This window comes from Hipposideros armiger, unplaced genomic scaffold, assembly GCF_001890085.2.
Source record: "Hipposideros armiger isolate ML-2016 unplaced genomic scaffold, ASM189008v1 scaffold_247, whole genome shotgun sequence".
In the NCBI taxonomy this organism is placed as follows: domain Eukaryota; kingdom Metazoa; phylum Chordata; class Mammalia; order Chiroptera; family Hipposideridae; genus Hipposideros; species Hipposideros armiger.
In genome coordinates, this window is record NW_017731597.1 from 1,465,038 (window position 1) to 1,491,912 (window position 26,875).

The 26,875-nt window shown below is 46.9% G+C and overlaps 1 protein-coding gene across 3 annotated transcripts; it reads left to right on the forward strand.

Annotated features, from left to right (window-relative positions):
* The first annotated feature begins 8,088 nt into the window (after nt 1–8,088).
* Nucleotides 8,089–26,492, forward strand: HAO2 (hydroxyacid oxidase 2). 3 transcript variants are annotated; one of them, XM_019655817.1, is made up of 9 exons: nt 8,089–8,243; nt 15,454–15,592; nt 17,216–17,367; nt 19,094–19,377; nt 20,430–20,639; nt 21,728–21,886; nt 21,970–22,010; nt 22,218–22,287; nt 25,609–26,492. In XM_019655817.1, the coding sequence occupies exons 2-8, from the start codon at nt 15,462–15,464 to the stop codon at nt 22,243–22,245; spliced, it is 1,005 nt and encodes a 334-aa protein (XP_019511362.1). In that variant the 5' UTR covers nt 8,089–8,243; nt 15,454–15,461; the 3' UTR covers nt 22,246–22,287; nt 25,609–26,492. The 3 variants fall into 3 exon arrangements, with proteins under 3 accessions (XP_019511362.1, XP_019511363.1, XP_019511361.1); XM_019655818.1 differs by lacking the exons at nt 22,218–22,287; nt 25,609–26,492 and adding an exon at nt 22,137–22,155; XM_019655816.1 differs by lacking the exon at nt 21,970–22,010 and having other exon boundaries at nt 8,090–8,243.
* Nucleotides 26,493–26,875: the final 383 nt, after the last annotated feature.

Here is a 26,875-nt window from a genome sequence, read left to right on the forward strand (position 1 = left end):
CATATATATAAATCATATATGTAAATCATATATACACACACACACGCACATATATATATATGTGCGTGTGTGTGTGTGTGTATATGAGATGGGGTCTATCCTAAGACACTCACAGTCAAGTGGGAGCAAACTGTAGGAAGCTTTTGCAAACAGTATCCCCTTTACCAACACCAGGGTTATCTCTTTAAAAACAGAATATGCTATCAACACGGTGGTTGCCAGAGATGACATTCAAAATATTTGATAACCAATATGGCACGAGCCCCAACGAATCATAACTGGAGCGAGATCCTCAGGTGTGTCCAGGCTCAATGTGAGGTGGTCGCTGTCACTGTCCCAGGCAGCCAGCCCTGCAATGACAAGCTTCCTCCTTGGGTTTGGAGGGGCTTTTCCGGTGGGGACCAGTCTTTCCTGGACACAGCCTGTGTATGGTGGTGGCATGGGGGTTGGGGGGATGGCGATGGTTACGCTGAGGAGTAGCAGAGAGATTTTAAGGGGATAAGAAGACTGGAGAATGGTAGGAACGAGGAAGCAAAAGCAGCTTACAAAAAGGAAACTCACAAATACCAATTGGCCAGAAACAAATCAGCCAAAAATCAGTTTCGTAAAAGTCATTAATGTGTTAAATGATCCATTTGCCCAACCAGCAATTACCAAATTCTTGTTTCCATTTAGTTACTTGTAGAGTTTATAGCAATTCATGTTGCTTGCAGTAGTTTGAACAGACTCCGTGGAATTTTCCTGAGTTTGGTTTCCCAGAGGCTTTGCCACAGCCAGAGCCAATAGGTATCATGGGAGACTCCTGCGTATGAGATCTGTACGTGTATGCCCTTGATGAAGGCGTGGTCCCCTATCTGAGATGTTTGAGTGCACCACTTCCAGAGGGATGGCTGTGAAGCAGTGAGGGGCGGCCATGTGGCCAGCCAGCAGTGCCGATCAGCCAGCATCGCACATGCGGGGACAGAAGTGGCAGCCTTCACAGGCCCGCTTGGGCTGGATATGGGAGACTCCTAAATGTCAAGTGAGTGAGTCTGAAATGACCAGAAGGTACTGAGGAACCACTAGCCCTGGAGTGACAAGAGTGCAGATGCCACCTGCAACAGGCATGGCACCCACAAGGCACCCAGTACACACCTGTCGAATGAAGGACCCATCTTAAGATACTCTGTGTTCTTCTGCTTCAACTTGAGCAACAAGGCTGTAAGCAACCTCCTCTTAAAAGCCAACTGCCCTGAAAGCAGTTCTGCTCTGGTGACATAAGGGTCATCACTGCATCTTTCTAATTATAGGACTGTCAAACATTGTTTTATTATTATTATTTAGTTATCATCATCATTATCATTTGCTAAATAGCCATCCTGCAGAATGGAGCATAAGGTGCTGGGCCCATAATTCAGGGATTGATGGCTGAAAACGACCCTCTCCTCCGATAACATATAAAACCTACGGGGGAGAAGCTATTTAGTATTAAAAGTTAGGGTACTCCAGGGGTTATAGAAAGCAATGTCTGTGAAATCTCAATTGCATTTTCTACTTTCCCAATCATTTGTCTACTGGGTGATTATAAACAAGACAGTAAGACTGTTCAGAAGGTGTTTAATTCCACCGGAATTAAACACTGGACACAAAGTGCTAACTAAGATCTCGGTGTAAAACTGAGGTCTGCCTCTCCCTAGTTGCATGACCTTGAGTAAGCTTCGTATCCTTTCTGAGCCTCGGTTTCCTCCGCTGTAAAACCCATCATGTTGTTCTGGAGGTCAGAGGGCACAATCGTGTGACACTGGAATGAGATGCTCCTTGTAGGACCACACTGATGGAATGCCTCCCAGAGTACCGTGTGTATCAGGTAATATACAAGGTAGAGTGGGTTCTAGCCCAACTGCCTTGCTTATTCTTTCAATAAAAATTACTCAAATAAGTAGAATTAAAAGGAAATTACGTAGGAGAAGTATTAAACCAGTAGATTTCAATGATCTTTGAAAATTCCTCTGTGCCCAAATATTGGTCTTCTGCATGTCCTCCACCTGACTCATGGGCCAAGGGGGTGGACACCCTCATGCTGCGGCTTCCACTGATGTCTGTCGCAGCCATCTTGGCTGTCAGCTGCCCCCCATGGCACCCACCTTCCTATCAGGCTCAGGGCCTCCTCCCTTGTCCTTTCCTGGACTGACTGCCACCAGCTCCCTTTGCTGTGTGCTTGCCCCTCCACTTTGCCCTGAGACCCGTGGTCCATGTGGAGAGGAAGAGCCTTCATAACCTCAGCTGTCTTCCTTTGGACACCTTGCCTTTTGTTCCTGCTCTGGCACTTACATCTTGACTTCTCTCTTTTGGGTACGAAGGGACTCCTTTTAATCTCTGTGTCTTGGAAAACCCCTGGCCCAATCAGTTGACTCATCTTATTCTTTGAAAGCAAATTCTCCTCCCCTCATTGTTCCCAATAAGGACAGTTGCTAGTTTGAGGTCAACTTCAACTCATTCTCTGAGATTTTGTTGCTTATTTGCATATATTTAAATTACATGCAAATCACACATATTACATATATATATGTATCACATATAATACATACACATCTAGCATAGACCTTGACATTTTGGAGGCCTTCGATGAATGCCTTTGTCTCATATTCTATATATACCTTTTAATACAGTAGTCACTAGTCACATATGGCTATTTAAATTTAAATTTTAATTAATTAATATCAAGTAAAATTTAAAATTCAGTGCTCCAGTCGCCCTAGCCACAGTTCAAGTGCTCAGGAGCCGCATGTGGCTGGTGGCTGCTGTATTCAATAGGAACACCCCGATGGGCCGCACTCCTCCATCTCATTTATGGATGTCCTCCTGCATCTCTCCATACTCTCATCGGATCCTTAGAAATACAGAGGAGACAATGTTTACTTCTAGAGAGTGCTCATTGTTTCTCAATTCCGTTCAGCAAAATCCAAGACCCAGCTGGGTCTCAGCACAGACAGGGCCTTATCCTGGGCTCTGGATGGGAGCAGAATAGAGAGGACTGTTTTCTGGGAGTTGGAAGGAATCACAGGTTCTCTGTTTGCCATCGCCGAGCCCCAGCCCCTGGCTTTTGTGCAGGTGCTCTGGAGACTCTGAGTGAAGGCAGTGATGACATGTTTAATGAAAGGTAAATATTTATGGTCAGTCTCCAGCAGATGTACTCTGTGGGTGGCGGGGTGAGTGGGTGGGTCAGCGAGGCCTTCAGCACAGGAGCTGGGATCCCACCCGTGGTAACGCTTTGGCTCTCACCTGATATGTTTCTGTGTGCCGAACTTGACCCTGTTGTTCTGAAACCAGAGCAGGTAGGGCACCCAGCAGCCCTCGGAGTCCAGAAGGACCTCACTATGCTTGGAGCTGGAGCAACTTTCCTTGTGCTGTTTTGGAAAACTCCCAGATAGGCCCAGCCCAGCCATCCGGTCTCCTGGGGTGCTGCTGGCATCTAGTGGAAAGACAGGGAAACGGCTGGCATGCAAATACGTGGCTCTCACAAAGGACAGGTCCTGAGTGGACCTCACTCTGCCCCGCAGCGTTCACATGCCACACCCCCTGCTCTAGCAAGAGTGGGGCCAGCAAAGGGAGACGCCACTGCCCCCACTCAGTACCCACACACTGGTTCTCAACACCCCCAGACCCAACACCCTCTTTTTATAATATATATGTAGGTTTTGCCCCCTTTACTCTCCTAAAGTAAAATTCATAAGCTACCTAGGCACATTGGAAAAATCAGTGTAGTGTCCCAACTGTGATACAAAGGTGTAACATAGTAGTATGCGATCTTTATGATCATCTGATGTATGTATTCACCCATGAACAGACAGGAACACTTAGTTGGGTCACGTGCTTGTACCTGCGTAAAATGATTAAGTGTAAATTTAAGAGAAGTAAGAATATCAGAAGCCACTCTATACAAGAAGTGCAGGAAAATAAAAGAGCTAAAATACAGGTGGACACTAGAATAAAACCTTGTATTCAGATAAATAATAACAGACCAACCTGATTGATTGTATGTGATAAGAAAGCAAAGGAAATAACCTTAATGGAAGCGGAAAGGAGGTGTGTTCTACATTTTGGTCAATGAAACAAGGTAAACAACTACCGGAGGCAAGACACAAGTGGAGATCAAGAGTTCAGCAGAAGCAGCAACTCAGGAAGTGTCTAGAAGAAATGTTAGGTCCCCTGAGAACCCATGGACACATGGAGGGGAGTGACGCGAATTTCCCCCCACAGGCAAAATGGAAACCAGGGCCAGTTTATTTGCTATTTAATGTTGAAGAGGGGTGGTTCCAAATGATTAGAGAACCAGGGACTCCTGGGAGGCTGAAATCAGCCCAGGTACTGTAGCTGTCACTGTGTGAGCTTTACCAGCAGGATGTGGTGCCTAATTCACCAAAGGTTGGTTGTCAACAGAGGGGATCTGCCACTTGATTGAGAAAACTGCCATCTGGTCGATGGCACCCTTGAATAACTCAGATAAATATTGAGGCTGTCATTTACCAAGCACCCACTGTGATAGGTGTTTTCTATACATTACCTAATTCTTATAACAACCCTGGAAGGTATTAATTTATTGTCTTTACAGGGGTGGAAACCCAGATTTGGGAAGTCAAATGAGTAACACGATCAAGCTCTTGGTAGAATGTGGCAGAGCTGGGATTCGACGGCAGCTGTATCTCGTTTGAGACTCACACCCACCCACTATAGCAGGTAGGTGGGTAGAAATAGGAATCTTTGTTCCCACTTTGGTTTTGAGTGACCAAAGCCAAGGAAGTGATGTGAGTGGCTAGATGCTGTGCGGCTGGCGTGCGGTGTCCCCTATCTCCTACAGCATTTACATCATATCTTGTGGTATTTACTTCACATCTTGTTTTAAGGATCTCAGAAATCAGCTGCAACCTTAAGCAAATGAAATGGAACCCCCCTGGCCGGATGTGAGCATGGAGATTTATCAACTGTTTCCTAACGGAGACCAGAAATTGACATGTCACTTTGGGAATTTAGTTAAGATCTGTGCTCAGTATGGGAACAATTAGCTAACAGACTGCAGATAAATTCTCTGATTCTTCAGGGATGGGATAGTGACTTGTTACAAAGCCACTCTTGGAAATGAAGGTGACCTGGCTGCACAACCTGTCATCTGGTTGATAGTTGGGTTTGATCCTTCATGATGGGTTGAGCTGCACGGCCTTCTTCGTTGCCCCTGGAGCGTCCGTCCCAATTTTGCATCCCAGGTCTAAGTTCCCAGTGAGTGGCAAACCCTTTTACTATCAAGGGTATTCAAGTAGGAAGCATCTCTTAGCCCTCTGAAATTTGTTTATAAGAGCCAATGTCATGGTTCTCTGAGCTGTTCTCTCTAAGTAGGAACTGTGAGCTAAGAGAATGAAGCCCAAGTGAAGCAAAATAACTGAAATGTTCAAATGTAGGGTGAGAGTCCACATTAGTACAACCACTTTGGAGAACTTTTTCTCACAAAGTTAAAAACACCTACTCTTACTCAGCTATTTCACTCCCTGGGCATCTGTCCAAGGGAAATGAAGATGTGTTCACACACACACACACACACACACACACACACACAAATTGTAGAGTAATGTTCATAGCAGTTCTATTCATAATCACCCCCCAAACTGGAAACAACCCAAGCGCCCATCAACAGGTGAATGGATAAACAAATGTGTGTTATACTCATATAATAGAACAATACTAAGTATTAAGAAAAAGAATAAACTACTCGCTCAAGCAACAACATAGATGAATCTCAAAAGCATTTTGTTGAGTGAAAGCTCTACATACCTAAGTAATCACTTCACAGACTGCAATAATTTCAAGTTCCAGAACAAGCAACAGTAAGCTATGGTGATGGAGTCTGAACAGTGATGACTGCTGTCAGTAGGAGTGCATTGACTGGAAAGAAACAAGGAAGTCTCTTTTTCTTTGGCTGTCTCCCCATCCCTCCCTAAGACTGCGACTGTTGCCCCCACCCATGGTATAGCCACAGCCGCGGGGCTACTAGCTTGTCAGGGGCTGAGTGGCTGCGAAAGTGCAAACCGCCCCTTGGTTTGACTTAGCGCTGTCCACAACTGGTTAGGCTTCCAGTTTCAACAACCCAGGGTTAATAATAACCTGACCATGGCTCCAAAGGTCAGAGAGGTCTTCAACCGGGCAGGCTTGAGTACACAGCTCGAAGTTCAAAGCTCGCTGAATTCAGGAGTCAGCTCAAGCAAGACAGATGGCCGGGTGGCACAGCAGGGACGAGGAGGGCCTAGAGTGCCCTCCATCATGGCGGACTGGGCCATTCCTTCCTGCTTGTGGAACCACATTTGCTCTCTGAGAAGCTGGGCCATGACAGCCCTGGGTGGACCTGTCATTTCTCTTGTGCAAACAAAGCAAGCACATTGTTCAACAGCCACCCCACCTGGCCACCTGGATGAAACCAACATCTCTTTACAGCCTCATCCTGCAACACCTGCCAAGCTCTCTGGGGCTGCCCTGTCGAGCCCAGGGTCAGATGCAAGGTTGGGCCCATCATGAGCCCATTTGATGCTGCAAGACCCCACTTGAAATAGCTCTGCCACTGAGGTTAATTTACTGAGGCTAAAGCAGTGAAGGGCTGACATGAAAGTGTGTCACCTTGAAAGAGAGGCTGTTCCTCAGCTCAATGCAGGGATCCGATTCAAAAGGTCCCAGGATGGTAACTAGTTCAAATTTGGGAATCTGATATGAGAAACTCCATGGTTCTACCCCCAGTCCCTTATAAGTATTAACTCATTTACTTCTCATGAAAGTGTGGGAGACATCGTGGGGAAACTGAGGCCCCAAGGAACAGAGGGATATGCGGAAGGTAGTAAGTGGCTGCAGGTTTGAGGTCAGGCGTTGGGCTGCCATGTCTGTGCTCTTCGTGCCACACTGTAGTGGCTCCTGGGAGGGAGAGATGTGGCCCAAGGTTGGAAAATGGCAGTGGAAGTCTGGGCCAGACGCCTGCAAACAGCCAGGCGCCGTGAGCGCGGCCCAGAGGCGGGTGGCGAAAGGGTGAAAATTGCTGAGGGAAAGGTAGTTCCAGATCCCAGATTCTGGCCAATTTGAAAAACATTTCTGAGGTAATATTTCCATCTAGTGGCAAAACAGCAGGTAGCAATTACCCTCCAGGCAAGTATCTAAGCAGCCTTGAGTGGGGGAGGTATAACAAGTCAGTAAGAAGGTTATTTTTTACAGGTCCTAAAAGACAGGCACATCCCACTTCCTTGGAATAGTCTCCAATTTCCGCATGCCACCGAATGGTGGCTGCAGGCTGGGTTCACGCCCCAACTCTGCTCATTACTGCCGAGAGGCTTAGGCAAGTTAATTCACTTTATTATCTCTTCTGAAAAATGGAGAAAATAATATCTACCTACGGCTGCTGCGAGGATCAAGTGAAATACTGCATGTAACGTGTCGGGTGTATTGTAAGCACTTAAATGTTAGTTGTTACAATACTAAAGAGGTGTCTGGCAAGAGCTGGGATGGGAGCACAGAGGGAAGGACCTGGACGCATTAGGCATTAGTTAGCGGCCTTCTGCGAACCTCACAGGACTGCCCTTGGGGCCCCCTTTTTTCACATGTAGCCTCATGTTTGCCTTTCCTAGCCTTCTGCCTGTATTACTACACCAGTTCTCCACTCAAATACATTAGTGGTTCTTCCTGTCTCCCATATTCATCTCTGTCAGGTGTGTCTACGCAGCACGCCCCTCAGACTGTCCTGGCTGGGTCCCCTCTGCCCTCTGCCCGCCAGCTCCCAGGTGGTGCCTGCCCTTCAGCCATCCCCTCCCCACCTCCCAGACAAGCCCTTCCTTAATAACACGGGGGCTTTTGTTATTCTCCACCTGAAATCACCCACTCTCTCCCTCTAGCCACCTTTGACGAACTCGGAAAAGTACGAGGTTTGGGAGCAAAGAAGCAACTATTTTATTTTGAAGTTTAATTTTGTCACAAACACCACTTAAATCTGAGGTAACTGTGTAAAGCGCCAAAAGTTCATTTCATAGTTAACCTTGCTTTGGCCTAGTTAGTTGTTCATTGACTTCCAAATCTGAATGTTGTTCCCATTAAAAGGGTAACTTTTAGCCTTGAACTTCGTCTGGACTCATGGAGCTATGGGCAGTGACTTACTGTTTCCTGCCACACTCAGCAGGAAGCCAGGCTTGGAGTGGCCACCTCTAGACGCCACTTTTGCGAGTGCTGGAGGACGCTAATACCAGGTTTGTTGTTGGGTGTCTTCTGTGGGCTTAGAACTGGAGACGGAGATGAAGTGGCAGGTGGTACAAGAGCAGAGGAAGGAGAGTGTGTGAGGCATCACGGTGCTAACTGGGAATTTACAAGGTGAGGGGCTTGGCCAAAACAGGTCGTGTGGACAGGTAACAGGACGCTGAGGGGACCAGCAAAGGAAGGCTTCACTTCAAAGAGGTTATCTCTAGTTAAGTCTCAGAACCAACTAGCGAAATGTGAACCCTTGGGTGGAAACATGAGTCAAAATAGGTCCACCTGAAAAGGGGCTCTGGAAAATCCAAAGGGCACAGTCCCTGCCCTCGGGGATGTATTTGTACCTTGACCACTGCTTCCTGCACAGGCTGAGGAACACAGTGATATGGCCACTGCTTCTAAAAGACAGAGAAGTTAATGTTTCACAAACCACTGAACAGGGATAGATTCTTTGGGGAATAAGTTTGTTTGGAATGGGGTGCCAATTCCCTCCAATGTAGAGCATTTGGGGACTGTGATTGGGTTGAGTTGAATCTATAGATCAATCTGGGGAGAACCATGGCGCGGATGGTATTGTCCACAGAAGAACATCCAAACCTGTAGAGAATTTTTGTAAAAATGTATTTGAGCCAATCAGAGGATATGCCTGGAAGCCAGATCCCAACAGACTGTGTATATAAAGATGCTGCATTCTTTATTTATTTCTCAGAATGGCAGTTTGCAGCTTCTCTCACACATTTGGTGTTAAGGAGAGAGCATAAGGAAGATTACGTGAGGATGGGAGAAAGCAAGGCGGAAAATGGGACGACAGGATAGTTAACAATGTTATGTGTTCTCTGGAGGGTGGTTACTTCTGAAAAGAGGCCTTTCAAAGGTGCGTTAACCTAGATGCACAGAAACATGAACGGGGCTTGCTTAAGGCAGAGATAAGCCTTTTACTAAAAAACCATAGGCCTGGATGGGACTCCCCACCATGACCTGCCCAGTGAGGCATCTATGATCAGATTACCCTGTGCGGTGACTTTCCACAGAACTCCTTTTTCATCCACACTATAAAGATAGGCATGTCAGTGAAACACAGCAGAGAGTCCAGAAATCGGATCAAAGGAAAAATGGCTTTTTGTGACCTTCTACCTCCCAACAGGAAGCACAGTTCCCAAAGTCTTTCCTCTTCATCACTAGGCTCTTACATCACTTCTGCATTTTACAAGATCTTTGATTCTCACATGATCTCCGTGAGATAGATGGTCAGTCCGCATTGTATCGGTGGCTACGAATTGGAGCTTGTCTCGACCATACACAGTAGAACATCATCTGTGGGATACCATTTAAGAAACAATGGGAATATCCCCGAATTCCCACAGTACTCACCCCAAAAAAGGACACCTGTTACACTCTAGATCAGCAACTAGCAGAAAATGTGCCATTGAAATGTCTTCTGCTTTGACTATAAGCTTTTTTTTTTTTAAGAAATTTTATTGGGGAACAGTGTGTTTTTCCAGGACCCATCAGCTATAAGTCAAGTGGTTGTCTTCAATCTAGTTGTGGAGGGCACATCTCAGTGGCCCATGTGGGAATCAAACTGGCAACCTTGGTGTTCTGAGTCTGTGCTCTAACTACCTGAGCTAACCGGCTGCCCTGACTGTAAGCTTTTTCAGAGCAGAGATTGACTTCATATACTTCTTTTTTTAAATCCAATGTCTAGATATATTAGTCAGGGTAAGTTTGGCTATACTGTAGTAAAGAATAAACCCTGAAATCTTAGTGGGTTGACACACACACACACACCCTTATTTCTTGCTCATACAAAATCAGCTGGAAGCCAGATCTCAACAGACTGATCCCCAGAGCTACTCCTTTCCAAATGGTGATTCAGGGACTCAAGCTGCCTTCATCTGTAGCTATGTCTCCTGGAGAACATGGCCTCCAGGTTGCTGCAGCAGGAGAAAAGAAAGATGGAGGGTCACATATCAGCTCTCAAATTTTTGGCCCAGAACTAACCTATGTCACTTCCACTCTGAGCCCATTGGCCAGGACTGGTCATATCAGCCTCTGCCTTCCTGGCTGATAGCATGTACTCAGTCAACCTTGTTGGATAAATTCATGACTAAATCTGACTTGGGTTGAATTGATACAGTCACAGCATTACTCAAATCTTGAAGCCTCTTTCTACCTCCAAAGCCTCAGAAAGGATTGCCCATGTCCTCAACAAGAAAAATGCAAATGGATCTAGCATTTATTGATGATCTGTTCTTAACAAGGCACTGTTCTAGAAACTCTATGTGGGCTATAGTGTTTCATTCTCATGAGGGCTCTGTGGGTTAGGCATTGATAATCTTCTTTCACAAGTAACGTTTTCGTGGAACCATAGTGAGCCCATGTTTGCCAAGTTACAAAGCGTAAGAGGGTTGATTTTCCTGACTCCATGGACTCCTTCAGCTATTAATGCCTTATGGACTTCAGAAATACAGCCTGGCATAGTTGCCATTGTGAGAGGTGCTCGGAAGAAGGCAGAGAAACACAGCTGCCTTTCTCCACCCCCAGCTGCTGTTCCCTTTCTCATCTCTCTCCTGCTACCTTCAATGACAACTGCTAGTAGAGATAGCTACCTCTACAAGACCTAAGGCCAGCAGTGAGGGAATGGAGTCTAGACCTTGTTCTGAGCATTTGTGTTGCTTGGACGTCTGATTTGCACACTCCATCCTTTCTGAGAAAATGGAGAGGCAGGGGTTGTGACCTCCACACAGGACAGACACCTTTCCCAATGGCCTAGACTTTGTGGGAATTGACCAAGCTGACTTTATGCAGCTCTGCCAACCCTACAGAACAGAGGCCCCAACGTCTCCTAAGCTACCATTGATACTCCATACTGGCTCAAACAAACCCAAAGCAAGCCAGAAAGATTGCTGGTCAGACGGTGTCATCCTCATTGTGTGAGCTTGGATAATGACTTCACTTGGGTTCTCTGGGTTTTAATTGTTTCGTCTATAAACAGGCCTCTCGGACATCTGTTCTCTGATCACCCTTCATCTCACCAGGTTACTGAGATCATCAAATGGAATGATAGAAGGAAGAGTGTTTTGTAGGCTGTTAAGACCGATTTAAATGTGTGAGGTTGTTTATGACCAGCTAAAGAATGAAACATTTCAACTTCCTGGCTGAGTTATGATTTTGTCGAGGGAAGGGGACAAAGCTGCACGTGCCCATGGCATTTTAAAGGCCACCTCTCACCCTATGAACCACCCTCGGCTGCACACGTTGGCTTCTTGTCATGATGCTTAAGAGCCAGGCCGTGGGAGTCAGAACACGGTACCAGCCGTGGGAAGGTGGGCCAGGTCTCCTAACCTCTCTGGGCTCAGGTTGCTTATCTGTGAATGTCGATCATCATATGTGTGATTGGGATTATTATAAAGGTTGAAATGTTAGTGCACATAAAACTATTTACACAGCGCAGGACATATCCTGAAGCACTCAATACATGGTTGCAATTTTATTGTTATTATTGTTATTAAGGAGCCATCATGTTGTTCCCCAGGCATCTTTGTGTAATCAAATCTTTCCACTGTTCGATAGAATCAGAACATCCCCCACCTTTCAAAACACCCTGTGAATATTCAGGTTAGTGTCTCCCAGCATTGCCCTGAGCAGTCTGCAATGTCCCCTAGAAAGCTCCCAACTCACAACATGGCTGTGCTCCAAAACTCTACATGGAAGTCATTTGTTCAGAACTCAGCACGTATTTTCCCATAGAGAGGATGCTATTAAAATAATAGTTGGATTCCCGGGTGACTGAAAATACCCAGAATTCTTCAAGTGACACCAACATGAATCATAGGAGTCAGATGAAACCTTCAAAGGAAAACAACTCGTTATCTCTCTAACCCAACTGCATTCGATCAAATGGCAATATTGCACAAAGACTGCCTTGAAATTCCTTCCGGAAGGCCTCACTCGATGTCCTTGCCCCTTCCCTCATTTGGGAAAAACTATGTGAACTTTAGATTATTAGCAACAGATACCATTGAATGTCCTTGCTTTGAGATTTTTAGCTTCCTTATCGCTGCTCTGCTAGCTGTGCCTTCCCCCTGTTTACCACGAGACAAAAAGCATGAGCAGATCAAATGAGCTACCACGGGCTAAAGTTCTTAGTTCGCAAGAAAACTTTATGTTTTTCTCCCCTTTTCCTCCACTTGGTCAGTTGGGGTAGAGGAGAAAAGAAGAAAAACTACTGGAATGGAGCTCAAATGAAATGGGAATACAAAGAAACCATGAGATAACATGGACCCTCCCTTTAACATCTGGTGGCTTTAAGTCTGAAATGGATTGAACTGAAATACATCAAAACGTATAATGCTAAGTCTCCCTCCCAAACGTAGGGAAAGCTTTGAACAACCGGGTAGAAGCCTCATATTGGACCTGTACTAAAAACAATGGATTCAGCACTCTTCTAAGCTTTATGACATATGCTATGTAAAGGAAAAATATGCATTATAATTGTTATTTCCACCCTAAAAAATTCTTTCACATTCCACATGACAAGTAATTTATATGAACCAACTATATGTAGCGTGAAATTGAAAATGGAGAATGTCTATTTTTAGAGGTTACCATGATTCTGTGCCTTCCTCTGTAGTCATTTACTGCATCATTCTCTTCAAATGCAAAATAAAGAGATTAATACCTTCCGTCTCTACTTCACAGGGAAGTAGAAAGGAGATAGTAAACAGAAAAGGAAATAGTAGATAGAAACGCATTAAAATGGTGTTCGATGTATATGTAAAGACGTCACGTTCTGTCTTGATTTCCAAGCAGCTTTCAGATGATAAAATTCACGCTGATCCAGGCACATAATTCTGAAGGAGCCCGAGCTGCTCCTCTTGGATTAGACACAAGCGCTGTTGAATTTCTATGCTAGAAATCTGCAGAAGAGCTTTTCTGCGGGTGTGTAATGCATAGGAGGTGGGGATTTGGTGAGACATGGGGAGTTGAAACCTGGTGAAGAATTCTTCTCCAACAAGGCAGAGGGATGATAGATGGGGTGGGGGGTGGGGGGAGGTGTGTTAAATTCAAGTAATGAACATTTATGAACAGAAACGAGGTGTTACATGCCGTCCTAGTGCCTGGGGATACAGGGTGTTGGGGGGTCCCAAGTTCTGTGATTTACTAGGAAGGCTCATAGGACACAGTATATAGACAAGGCTGTGATTTATTACAGGGAAAGAGTGCTCAGCCAAATTAGCAGATGGAAAAGGCTTGTGGGGCAAAATCTGGAGGAAACCAGGTGTAAGCTCCCAAGAGTCCTCTCCCAGGGGAGGGACACAGGCCACATTTAATTCCTCCTGCAATGAGTGGTGACCACACGTGTGACATGCTTTCTACCAAGGAAGCTCGTTTCAGAGATTCAGTGCCCAAGGTGTTTTGTGGGGGGCAAGTTGCCTAGACATGCTCTGCCTCACCAGCACCAAAATTCTAGATCTCAGAGGGAAAGCAGATAGATGTTCAGCATAATCTCATAGTTGACACAAACAGTTGAGACGCGTCAAGCCAGTCTTATCAGGGAGTAATAGGAAGCCCCCTGAAATCTCTCGGTCCCCAGACTCCAGCCAAAGTCCGACCTCACAAGCAGGCCTTTTGGGGGACAGCATCCTCGGGCCTGCTGTGCTAAGTCTCTTATGCACACAGAGGCTGCAATACACGATTTGAGTGCATTTGGATAAATTCAATGATTAATTCATTTGAATACAGTTACTGAGCTCGTGAAGGGTCTGGAAGGAAGGAGATAAATTAGACACGGTTGTTGTATTTTGTCAGACTCAACTCAGCACCTCAGTAGCTCCCTGCCCACCCACAGGCAAGGCGCTTTGTCTCTAAGAAGCTCTGTGCCTGTGCTCCACGTTCCTCCTCGCCTCCATCCAGAGCCCAGGGCACATCCCAGGGGCGCTGCTTGCTGTCGCATAACTTCCTTCTGCTTAGCCCCTGAGCTAGGTGTTTGGAGCTCCTCCTCTGTTTGACTTGACTCCAGCGCAACCCTCTCGACGGTTCTGCTCCATCCCTACCCCCACCAAGACTCCCATCAACCCACATCTCACCTGGCCTCCTTGGCCCCTCGTGTTCGAAGCCCTGGTTCCTGGGGCTTATCTGCATCAGTCAGTGATGTGAAAGGCACCCTGTTTCTACCCACAGCCTTCGGCTCATCTTGACCCCGCTGCCAACCGCTGGGGAGATGCCCAGAGCTGTGAACCACAGACTCATCAGCCTTTCCTACTGGCATCTTCTCCCACGGAGCTGTCCGTGCTGTGACTCACGGCAGCCATGCCTTCAGCAGCTCTGCGCTGCTGTCCCCACTGCCCTTACTGCAACTGGAGGGATTTACGGCCCCCAAGCCCTGCCCCCCTTTCTCCTTTCAGGGGGGTGCTTGTATCTGAAGGGCGGGACTGTGGCTTTACAGGGCTGAGACTGGGGATGGGAAGGAATGGAGGTAACGTGTTGTTGTCTTGATCTCAATATTAGGAACACGTTCAATGACCCAGCCAAGGAGTTGAAAAAAAAAATCCGCTTTCTCCCTGGTACCCACCATGGCTCCAAGCAGAGTCCTGAGTACACCCAGATTTTAGTATCAGTTCAGCCCCAGTTTTCCTACCCTGATGGATCACCTCCTAAAAAGGCACAGAGGTAGGAAATAACCCTCGAGCTCAGGGTAACTCAGATGACAAGGGAGGAAAAGTCACCAAGAAATGACGCTGGTGAGGTAAGAGCCAGGCTGTGGAAAGCTGTGAATGTCATGATTCACACAACAGGCATGAGCGGACTTGCGTTTTAGAAAAAATCCCAGGCAGCTGGAGGGAGACGCGTTGGAGGGTGACTCTGGAGGCTAAGAGACAAAGATAAGAAATTTTTGTAAAAATCTTAGAAGAGGAGGTGGGGCCTCAACTAGATCGGAGGCAGTGGGCGTAGAGATGCGGGAACAAACATGAGGGATATTTAGAAGACCGGAGAATCAGGAGTGGGGTGGGGGCAGGGGGAGTGAGTGCTGGCTGGGGGGTCAGCACCTTCGGCAGCACCTCCGTGGAGATAAAGAATATGGGGTGGGGTGGGGCTTTCATGATGAATCCAAACAGCTTCGTGCTATATCCCTCTTTCCCCCTCTTCTCTACCTCTGAAGTGTCCTTACTGCGTTTTGTTTGTTTGGTTTGGGTGTTTCCTTTGAAGGTCCAGAAATGCCCATGGTGTGTGTGACAGACTTTGAGGCCCAAGCACGGGAACTTCTCTCTAAGTCGACTTGGGATTTCATTGAAGGAGGAGCCGATGAAGGCTTCACGCGGGATGACAACATCGCAGCATTTAAAAAGTTTGGTCTTCTGTATCCTTTCTATGGTTAAGCTCAGGTGCACTGATTGACAGCTCCTGGGAAGGTGGTAGTCCTGGCTTCTGCCCACAGAGCACACAGAGGACTCGAGATACGATCATAGTTTTTGTTTGGGGTTTGGGAGTCTCTTAGGGGGAGGGGCAGGTAGCTGGAGAGAGCATTATCTTAGTGCCTCTGCAGAACTCACACAAGCGAGTGCCCCTCCCTCTGCATTCCAGCGACTTGGCTACCTGACAAGATAGGACAAGAATCCCAAGGTCCGCAGTCACCTGGGCAGGGAGGTTAAGCCCTGTGGGTAAACCTAAATTTGCTGAGTTCTTAAACTTCTGGCTTGGAGGAGAGAATGTATGGAAGGAAGGAGGCCTCAGGGTGGGAGGAAGCATGGACACCCAAGGAGTCTTAGGGATGAGAGAAGATTGATTCAAGGAGGAGAGTTCACATCGGCAAACAGTGGCCCACAGGCCGGGTCAGGCCCACTGCCTGTTTTTGGATGGTCCACAAGCTAAGGATGTTTTGGGGGTTTTTTGTTTTTCATTTTTAAACCACTGGAAAAAAATCAAAAGAAGAATTTGTAACACGCTAAAATTATATGAAACTCAAATTTTGGTGTACATAAATAGAGTTTTATTGGAGCACAGTTATGCCATCGTTTGCATATTATCTGTGGCTGTTTTTACATTAAAACTGCAGAGCTGAGTAATTGTGACTAAGACTGTACAGCCCACAAACCCTAAAATATTTACTGTCTGGCCCTTCACAGAAAATATTTGCTGACCCCCTGTGATAGAGAGGTTGGGAAAAAACTGAAAAATGGGGCACAAGGCGAACACTGAGTTCTGTGTTTTCACACTTGTTTAGCCCTATGCTAGGCACTTTAATTGATTTATTTCAATCTGTCATCACTAGACTATTTAGGAAGTTGGGATGATTACTCACATTTCACAGATGAAGTAACTGAGGCCCTCTTACCTGTTTGGCATAGTCAGTATTTGCAGGGATAATATTTTGTGAAAGACAAGCACAAAATATTTGGACCCTGAGGCTAAGTATCTGTGAGACTTGAATGTGCTGTATATATTTATTTGTGAATTTCCCTTTCTCCTAAAGCACCATTTAAGTCAGATGTTCAAATGAATTTGCCTCTAGGAAAAAAATGCCGTGATCATCCCTGGGGCTTTGTCCTCCCTCAGAGACCTTCTCTTTCTTACTTTAGACTTGCTCTGACCTGAGAGGGGAGCCTGGACCACCCTGCTGCCTGTCCTGTCCCTCTCTGGTCCTTGTTCTGATCAGTCAGTCACAGCACAGTCCTCTGAGGGAGCAGGGCAGGGCCTGGTGGGGACCCCACATGCTCGGGGAGCTTCAGAAAAGGCAGAGTTCATGGGGGGTGCAGGATTGGGGCTGGGAGAGGCTCCTAGAGGGAGGGAGCCTCCGGTTACCGGTCCCTGGTGCCGGTTCAGCTGCCAGTCAGCTGACCCCGCCTGAGGCTCCTCAGGATGCAGCCTAGTCTAGACCTGCACCCAGAACCTGGGGGTCCCAGCACCAGGCAGCGCCTCCGTGCTGGAGAGGAATCCCACCAACAGGAAATCTCTTTGTTGTTGAGCACAGAATCCGCCTCCGTCCCCGGTACCTGAAAGATGTGTCGCACGTGGACACCCGGACCACAATCCAAGGGGCGGAGATCAGTGCCCCCATTTGCATCGCTCCCACAGGCTTCCACTGCCTCGCCTGGCCCGACGGAGAAATGAGCACAGCCAGAGGTGGGCACCGGAGGAGCCACCAGAGGCTCCCTTCCCCGGGGCACTAAAGTGGGCAGGGGGTGTCCTTCCAGCAGGGGCGGGCCGCGCCAGGGCATCTCTGTAGAAGGGGCTTAGGGACAGCAGGCTGGTGGGAACTGAGGAGGGTGGGACAAGGAGTGCTTAACTCTGTGTTTGCATAACATCTCACCCAAGATTGAGAAAATACCCATTTTCCATCTTAAAGATGGTTAGGGTGGGAGAGAGGCTACTGATGAATGGGAGAACGCAAAATTCCCACCAAGCCATCCCACAGAACGGGGGCGCTGGTCCCTCTGACTCACACTGTCTGTGGGGAACAGGCTGCTCCACGTGGCCCCAGGGGTATGGCCCTCTTTGACCCCCTCATGGAGCCGAATGGTGAGTCTCTGAATTTAGGATGAGAAGACAGCCACGACACGAGGTCCTAGCACAAGGCCTCGCCAGGCACTCTTGTCCAAATGTTCCGTCCTCCTCCTCTGCGATTGACTTTGTCACCTCACTTGACAATCAGTTTCTAATTAGGTTATGCCTCATTCCCTACCCCCACCCGACCCATCCCACCAAAAAATAACAGGAAGAAGAGGAGGGAAGGGAAGGGAAGGGAAAAGAAAAAAGGGGCAGAGCGGGGCTAAAAATATTCTTGTGACTCCTTTGTCATCTTCACTCTAGGCCTAGTGTGTTTTCCAAAAGTTGCCCAGTGCTTCCTTGGGGTCTTTTCATTTGACCCGGTGAAATAGGAGGAAATGAACCTAAGGACCCTAGAGCTGGACATGACGTCTATTTGGGATAGAGACCCAGTCTGGCTAGGTTGAAATATGAATATCTCATATGATTGTGACTACCTTACTAAACCTTCACAGTTGAATGTGTTGTGTTGTTTTGAGAGTGGGGCAAAAGAATAGGACTTTTTTGTTGACATTAGGAATTGAAAATACTAATTTTTGATTAGGCCAAATTCTCTGCACATGGATTACGGGATAGTGACATGAACCTGTTGGAGAATCCCAGTGAAAATTATTAAAGTAGGAAATGAGAAATACACAATGCAGCAACAGCAGTGTCAACATCATTGTCACCATCATCTTCATCAATCTCATTGTCACTAGCATTTGTATAGTACATCACTTCATAATTTTTAATAAATGCTTCTGTATCTGGAATCTTATTGAATCTCCCAACAGCCCTATAGGAGAGAGATTATTGTTTTCCCCAGTTTACACATAAGGAAAATGAAATTCAAGGCCACACAGCTAGAAGTAGTAGAACTAGCGTTCTTCTAGCTTCAGGCATCAAGCTTCTTCTCCTGCAAAGCTCAGGCCTTTCCACTGGAATCACGTTTCCTCATTCTTTGCCCTCTTTAGTTCCCTCTTGGTTCATTAACAAGTTCACAAGAAGCCCATTTTCCTATCTGAAAACCGCAACGTGCCCGACGCGGTATAGAGGGTTCCGTAACATCTCTAGCTGGAAATATTTTAATATGGAGCACAGGGCTTAGAAGACGGGTTTGACAGCAGGGGACCCAGACCACTTTAGACCTCCCAGTCGGATCAAACACCTCTATTCCCACCCCGCTGGGAAACAGAGGAAGCCAAGCTTTATCCTGACTCACGGGGCAGGCTGGCCAGAGGCTACGCAGACTCCTAGGGCCCCTCACCCCAGTTCAGAATGCCTCTGCCCCCCAACCTGACTTGTGCCATTTGCTTTGCAGCTGCCCAAGCAGCGGGCATCTGCTATATCGCCAGCACGTATGCCAGCTGTACCCTGGAGGACATTGTCTCTACGGCCCCCAGAGGCCTGCGGTGGTTCCAGCTGTATGTGCAGCTCGATCGGCAGCTGAACAAACAGCTGATCCAGAAAGTGGAATCCTTGGGCTTCAAAGCTCTGGTAGTCACTGTGGATGTGCCCAAACTTGGCAACAGGCGACATGACGTCCGAAACCAGTTGGACCTGAAGACGAACTTACTGCTAAAGGATCTCCGATCACCTAAGGAGGTAGGAGAGATAGCAGGTCCAGTGGGCAGGCATTACGAAAGGTAAATTTCCTGCCTTCATTCCTCCCTTCATTCTTTCTACAAGAATTCACTGAAAGCCTGTACTGTGCCAGACACGGGGGGGTGCAGCAGTTCAGAACTCAGGCCTGGTTCCTGCTCCCCAGAGCTTCCAGATAAACAGAATATAAGACAAAATGTCCTCAGAAGTATTCTGGCCAGGGCTGAGTGCTGAGAAATAGGAAAGGGATAGAAAGGATAAGAGAGAAAGCTAAATAAGTTCTCCCAACGTTTTCTACTTTATGGCACACTTTGAAAATGGTAATTATGCGGCCTTGAGAACTTGGGTCAATAGCTCTGCATACCTAGAACTCAGGCACGGAACACCAGGCACTGTTTGGCATCTCGGATTGCCAAGGGCACTTGGTCCATTAAAACCCTGCAGTCAGATGGGATGGAGTGTCCCAGAGAGAGAGAGAGAGTCACGGTATAATTGGAATCCCTTGGCCGCAGTAGAGAGGGTGACAGCAGCCTTTGTGACTCGGCTATTCTACTCATTCATTCCTGAACTCATACACAGATTGGCCTTGAGGTTCTCAGAAATCCTTATCTCAGATTCCAGGGTAAACACTGGGTAACACCTGATTTAGGCTTTTTTAATTATTGCTTAATTCTTACTACCCTGTGTGTATATCAACAATAACACACTACACTGGCCTATAAATGCCTTTGCTTATCCATCTCACTCACCAAACTCTGGGTTCCTTTAAAGTAGGGACTGTGTCTTACTTGTCTTTGTCTCCCCAGATCCTGGCATAATGATTGAGCAGGGACACTGTTAACACTTGATGAATAAAGCGATTGAAGTAGAAATTCCTTTTGTTAAGGAAAGGAGCTAGAAGTAGTGTTGATGTGTGTTGCTCCTCTTTTCAAGCTTATACTGGTACATGCTCCTTTTCACGTATCATTAGGTGGCTCTGTAAGTGTGTCTCACCTTCGCAGTGGATCAAGCAGCCTTGAAGGAATTGAGGACTGAGGTTCTCTTTTCTTCTCCAGAGAAATGCAGCGCCTCATCTCCAGATGTCTCCCATTGACTCCTCCTTCTGCTGGAGTGACCTCTCCTGGCTTCAGAGCATCACTCAGTTGCCCATCATCCTTAAAGGGATCCTGACAAAAGAGGACGCAGAGTTAGCCGTGAAGCACAAAGTCCATGGCATCATTGTCTCCAACCACGGTGGGAGGCAGCTTGATGGCGTCGCTGCCTCTGTAAGTAGGATGGCTTCAGAGGGGGTGTGTCTCTGTGTCCAGAGCAAGGTGCCCTGTGCAATTTTGTGCACACTCCCTCTCCTTACTACATATGTTGGTATATACATGTGAATTCAAGGTCATCCGAGGAAAGCGCCAAGATTAGTGTGAGGCTAATGAGGTACCTGTCTCTGGCTCAAAAATGTAAGAAGGTGTGGAAAAACTTAGTAAAATACATAATAGTTTCATGTGTTATTTTTAAAAGGGAAATTAATGCAGAAGTTATCCGTGGTGAGCAAAATCTCAGCATTTACAATAAAGACAGGATCTGTCCCTGTTTGTATAACCCTGCCTTACCCACCTCACTGTGATCCTGGCCCTGGATCCAATAAAATTTCATTTGGAACAGAAGCTCACAGGTCAAAGTTTGCCACTCGATTTTTAAAAATATTTCATTCAAATATCGTTTATCTGAGCTTTTGGCACCCCTTAAATTTTGTGCCTGAAGTCAGCACCTCCTCTCAGCCTAGGGCCCTCCCTGTGCGGGGTGTCACTCTGAGTGAAGTTCCCACCTCTCTAAGGTTCCATATCCAACACTCCCTGTGTTTCCTCCTGGGACAAGGAAAAGAATAAGGTAACTGTTGTCCCCAAAGGTTCTAATGAATGTCCTGCTGTGACCTTTCAAAAGTGAACTCTGAAGCCATCAGCGCCCTGGGCTGAAATGAAATTCTCTCCCTCTTCCATTTCTCAGATGACTGTTCAGGTGAACACTCTAAATGGAAAGCAAATGTGAAGAGGAACCAAGAGTTTCTTCCAAGCTGTAGACATTTAAACCCATGAGTCAGGGAGAAGCTGCACTTGGTCAGAGCAGAAAGTGGCAGAAGGGACAGCCCGTAGAAAGTGCCTGGGCCTTGGGAGCAGCCCTGCACTGCTTGACTGACAGGCACCCGCAGCCGCAGGCACAAGAGGGAACAAAACTGTCAGACATGCCCCCCTCCTCCCCGGACTTCCTGGTTCTCGCCCACCTTGAGGGGGCACCACTGTCCCATGAGGCCCTGAAAGCCAAGACGAAAACCCTGGAGCCACACGTATCTATCTGTCTTTTTCAGATCAATGCCTTGACAGAGGTGGTAGCTGCTGTGAAAGGGAAGATTGAAGTGTACATGGACGGTGGGATCCGGACGGGTTCTGACGTGCTCAAGGCTCTAGCCCTTGGGGCCAAGTGCGTTTTCTTAGGGAGACCAGTCCTGTGGGGTCTTGCCTGCAAGGTGAGAATGGCCCAGTGAGAACCGACTGGGCGATACCATCCTTCTTCCTCATGTTCACCCTTTTCTGTGCTTTCATCCCCAAGCTGAGCCGTTGTGCGAGGTGCCGCAGATTCCTCCAGGACAGGTAACCTTCGCCCGCGTCTCCATGCTGGCTCTCCAGCTCTCCAGCATGTTGCAAATTCTCAAGAGCTCTTGCTCCTTCTTTCTCTCTTGGCATTCCTTTATTCCCAACAGAGCTTTGCTTTCACAGATGATCGTCATCCTCCCCACCCCGGAATTTATACTCAGCTCATGGTCAGAATGTTCCTTCACGTCTCTCCCTCTCTCTCAGGGTGAGCATGGCGTTGAGGAAGTTTTGAACATTTTAAAAGATGAGTTCCACACTTCCATGGCCCTGACAGGTGAGCATGTGCAGTTCTCTTCCTGATGTGGGAGTTGACAGTGGGAGTGGCGACCCCTCCCTCTGGTACCCCGTCCCCCAGCCCAGGGGCTGCCAGAGGGGAGAGCAAGAAAGAGAGGCCCCAGGCAAGACCCAGCCAACGTCCAAATGTGACACATCTGCTACAAAAGCAAAGGCAGCTTCCAATCGTGGGGAAGAGGGTTCCATTTTACTCTGGGCTGTCCAGATCCCATCAGGCTTGTTAGATGTGACTTTTACATCACATTCGGGGACTGTGAAGAGTCAAAAAATGATGCAAGAAGGGCAGCATGGAGGAGGCGGGAGGCAGGCACAAACAGGAGGACAGAAGCAGAAGTCTGTCCAGCCTAACCATGGACAGACAGCAAGACACGTGGATGTCTCAGTTACGTGCAGGTGCATGTCAGTCCAAAATGACATCACTGTAAAGGAGTGTGCACACAAACTTCACATTTTTAGCAAAGCCTGGAATCCCAGTGATCCTGTAAAACAGTGGTTCTCAGCGAATGATGGCACCTCTCCTCTTCCGGGGCATTTGCTTTGGGTTTTTTCGTTTATATTTTTCTAATTCTAAGTGACCCAATTCTAAATGATCCCATGTCACCAAGTTCCTCCCGGGAGGGATGGGGGCACTGATGGGAACAGATAACATTGGTGTCTTCTGCCCCTCGGGGAGCAGTGGGAAGAGGGATGGGAAGAGGTGCCTATGGGCTTCCGTGGATCCCAGGAGGCTGAGATGACTCGTCCTGCTCCCCCAAATATCTTCTCCCATCCTGTACAATGGCATCTGAACTTCTTTTCACAGAAGCCTGAGGAGGGAATTCACAGTAACAGCGCCTTTTTATTCCACCAGAAGTGAACACTTACCTGCCGCTGAGGTGTCAATGGCAGCTGGGAAACCCTTTTTCTGAGATAGAGTGGGGAGCACCCTCTTTAAAAATGGCAGGAAAAAACAAACAGGATCATGAGCACGTTTATGCCTGACTTTTTATACTCCTCTTCCTTCTAATTGTTCTCCATTGAGAATGTATAGTTTTAAATGTATAGAAAAATTAATACTCACAACCAAACGTGGGACAGAGAAAAGGGTTTGAAGAGGAAGGCGGAAGGGCATGCCTCAGCATCCTCTGTGTAAGCGTCGCTCCCCCAGGGAAGACCCCCAGCCTAGTCCCTGGACAGAGGGCATCTCAGGTGGGGGCGTATGCTTTTGACGAACTCAGCAAACCTCAAAATCACAGTGTGAAACCCCAGAGATTCTGTCCCCACTTAGCCCGCCCCTGCACAGTGCATGTAAGATACCGACACAAAATTGGCACCGAGGTGGTGACCAGTCAACACGTCTCTCTCCTCATTCCCCCTGGAAATGTGCAATAGTTTTTCTTTATGACCCTGTGACATCACAGCCCTGGGAGGAAAACCCTGTTAATACTATCGCTGAAAACAAAGTAAGTTTAAAAGTGATGTTTTTCCAACTGTGAAACCAATTCCTGAAATGATGGAAAGGGTGAAATGACAATTTGTCTTGAAAAACAAGGATGCCCACATCAGAGTCATAGCAACACCAGACTGCACAGACCTCGCTACGTTTTCATCCCTTATTGACGTAAAAACGTCTAAACCTGTGGAGAATTTTAAATGTACGTTAGCCAAACAGAGGATCAGCCTGGTCACACGATCTCAACAGAGATAAAGCTTCCAAGCAAAAACAGTTTGCAGCTTCTTTTATGCATTTGGAGTTAAGGAGGAAACGTAAGGAAGATGACACAGAGGTAGGTCGGAGGAAGCAAGGCCAGAGCTGACAGACAGACGTGGCGACGTGCTCTCCAGGGTGGTCACGCTTTAGAAGGAAGGATCGGAAAGGGTGGTCACTATTAGGAGGAGGGGTCTGAAAAGACATTTCAAAGAGGCATCGACCTAGAGCACAGAAAGAGTAGACAGGACTAGTCTTGAGGCAAAGATAAGCTGTTTACTGAAGAAGTTGTGTGCCTGGGATGTGACCACCCAGCATGACCTGCCCCCTTAGGAATTCAGGATCGGATCACCCTGTAAGGTGACTTTCCATACAACCCTTTTGTTCCCCCCTCCCCGCCCCCCCCACACACACACACAGTTTAAATATTTTTTTTACTACATATATAACCAAAGATTCTATTTTGGCATCTCTGTGCTCCTGGAGTAGGTCTTCCTGCTTTGAGGTCCCACTCTTCTGCCCTGCGGTAACCCAAAGCCCTCAAGATCATTGTCAGCTCTGAGGGGAGCCACCCCTGGCTCCAAATTCTTTTAAATTTTTATTGGGGAGCAGCCATGGTCATTGATTACACATTGCTTTCATGCTACAATGGCATAGTTGACTCTTTTAAGGAGGGCGCAGTTCAGTGGCCCATGCAGGGATCGAACTGGCAACCTTGGTGTTATCAGCACCATGCTCTAACCAACTGAGCTAACCGGTCTCCCTGCCAAATTCTTGCTTCTGCTGAATTAGTCCAGTGTATGGGTTACTTATGCCCACTGTTTCTATTACCATCAACCCAGGCATGAAACGCACCTCAATTCTCTGTTTCCATTTTTAGGAAAAGACCCTCTCAGTTATATTTTTATAACACATGTTGCTGAAATTATGTCTTGGGAAGTGAAGGTGCACATATCAGAGATGTAGCAAGAACCTTGAGGGAGATGTTACACATCCTGTTATTAAAATCTTGCAACCTTCTCGTCACCAGTGATTTTTCACTGTCTACTGGAGTCCACAGTTCTCTAGCCCATACCCACATGCAGCAACTCTCTCCCTTGTCTTCTTACTTCTTATCTGGAGTTACTCCCTCCCATCCCTGTGCATGCATAATCTCAGCTACAGCCCTAATTGTGCAGCTTAATTAAGATCCTCCACTACAGAAGGAGGCTTTGTTTTTCAGAACTTCCCCTTAGAAGGCAGTTGCTGTATGAAATACCCCATCTCGTATGCTATCCCTGAGTCATCTTCCTCCCTGCCTGATATATCCTACATCCCTGAGCCTTATCAGGACTGAGATAAAGGTCAAGGGTACCCACTGCACTCATAAATTGATAAAAATGCTAACCCTGCCATTTGGGCATGGCTGTTCAAGAGAGGACCCGGGTGCAGGCTCACAAAATCATTCCCAACGCAATCAAAATGACATCATTCATTGTGGATGCATAACATTGTATCAGGGTGAGCACCAGGATCAAGTGGGGGCTTGTGCCCATTGAGTCGCCCACACCTGAGGTGGGGTGGGTCACTGGTGCTTCAGAGAATTGAACCTTTTAACTGCATCGTTCTTTTTAGGCTGCCGGTCGGTTGCTGAGATCAATCGAGACCTGATCCAGTTCTCCAGGTTGTAAACAAAGAGAGCTAAAGACGGGAGTGCTGAGATTGCCCACAGGAAGAAGACAAACTCACGGCATGGTGTGTGGTGTCATCCTGCCTGGGCCCCATCCTACCCAGCCTGCACCCTCAACCACTTCACCCCCTGTGCTTCAGGCCCCCCAAACCCTCGTCTCCCTCGAAGGTGCCTTGCCCTTCTCTGCATCACTGCTTTTTATACGCTGCTCTCTTGCCTGAAAGCCTCTTCTGAAAGAAAAGACCTTAAAAGGGCAAATCAATAGTGACTGAAATTGCTAGTGGATGAAACTTTTTGCACACCCGCCACATTTTCTATAAAAGGACTATGGAAATTTGCACTCTGGACAAAAGAGCTACATGTTTAAAATATTCCCCAACAAAAAATCATGCTCCTATCTGTAGATGATAGGGAAATAAGATAGTTGAAACCATAGGCTTTGGAGCCATGCAGACATGGGATTAACAGTCAGAGCTGCAACTGACACACTGGGTTGACTTGGGAAAGGTTTGCAATCTCTCTGTGCTTTCATGTCCTTGACTACCAAATAAGGAGTATTTTACCTAGCCCGCTGGGTTGGGAGAAAGGTTAAGTAAGATAGGGTGTGGAAAGTTCAGAGCACAATGCTTAGCACGTAGAAGAAATTTTAGCATGTAGAAGAAGTTTAAGAAAGAGTAGCTTGTACTATTACTGTTCAGCAAATTCTCTTACTTTCAAGTCCTTGTTCAAACGTCACCTGTTCTTACCCTGGCTACTTGCTAAGTGCTTCCTGTTGTATTGTGCACGTTCCATTATTACAACTCTCATTACAGTGTGTTGTATTTATTTATTTATTTGTTTATTTATTTATTTATTTGCATGTCTCTCTCCACGAATAGACTGTATTTGGCTTTAGGTAAGAAAATGTATGCTTGGTACTGGGCTTGGCTTATGGCAGCATCTCAGTGAACATTTGTGAGATGGATGGATGGATGGACTGAAGATAAAGGGATGAAAGGAGAGACAGAAAAATGAATAGAAGCTCTCTCACCAGTCCAATATTCAGTTAAAATAAATTCTAGAGTAGGGGTGCCCAGCTGAATAAGATCTGACACTTGAAGACATCAAGAAAATTGGGGTTAGAAATCAAATTTCCTAAATAGATAACCTCAAAACTCATTTCCCGTGTTCTCTCTTGCTGCTTATTATATTCTGTTCTCTCTCTCTCTCTCT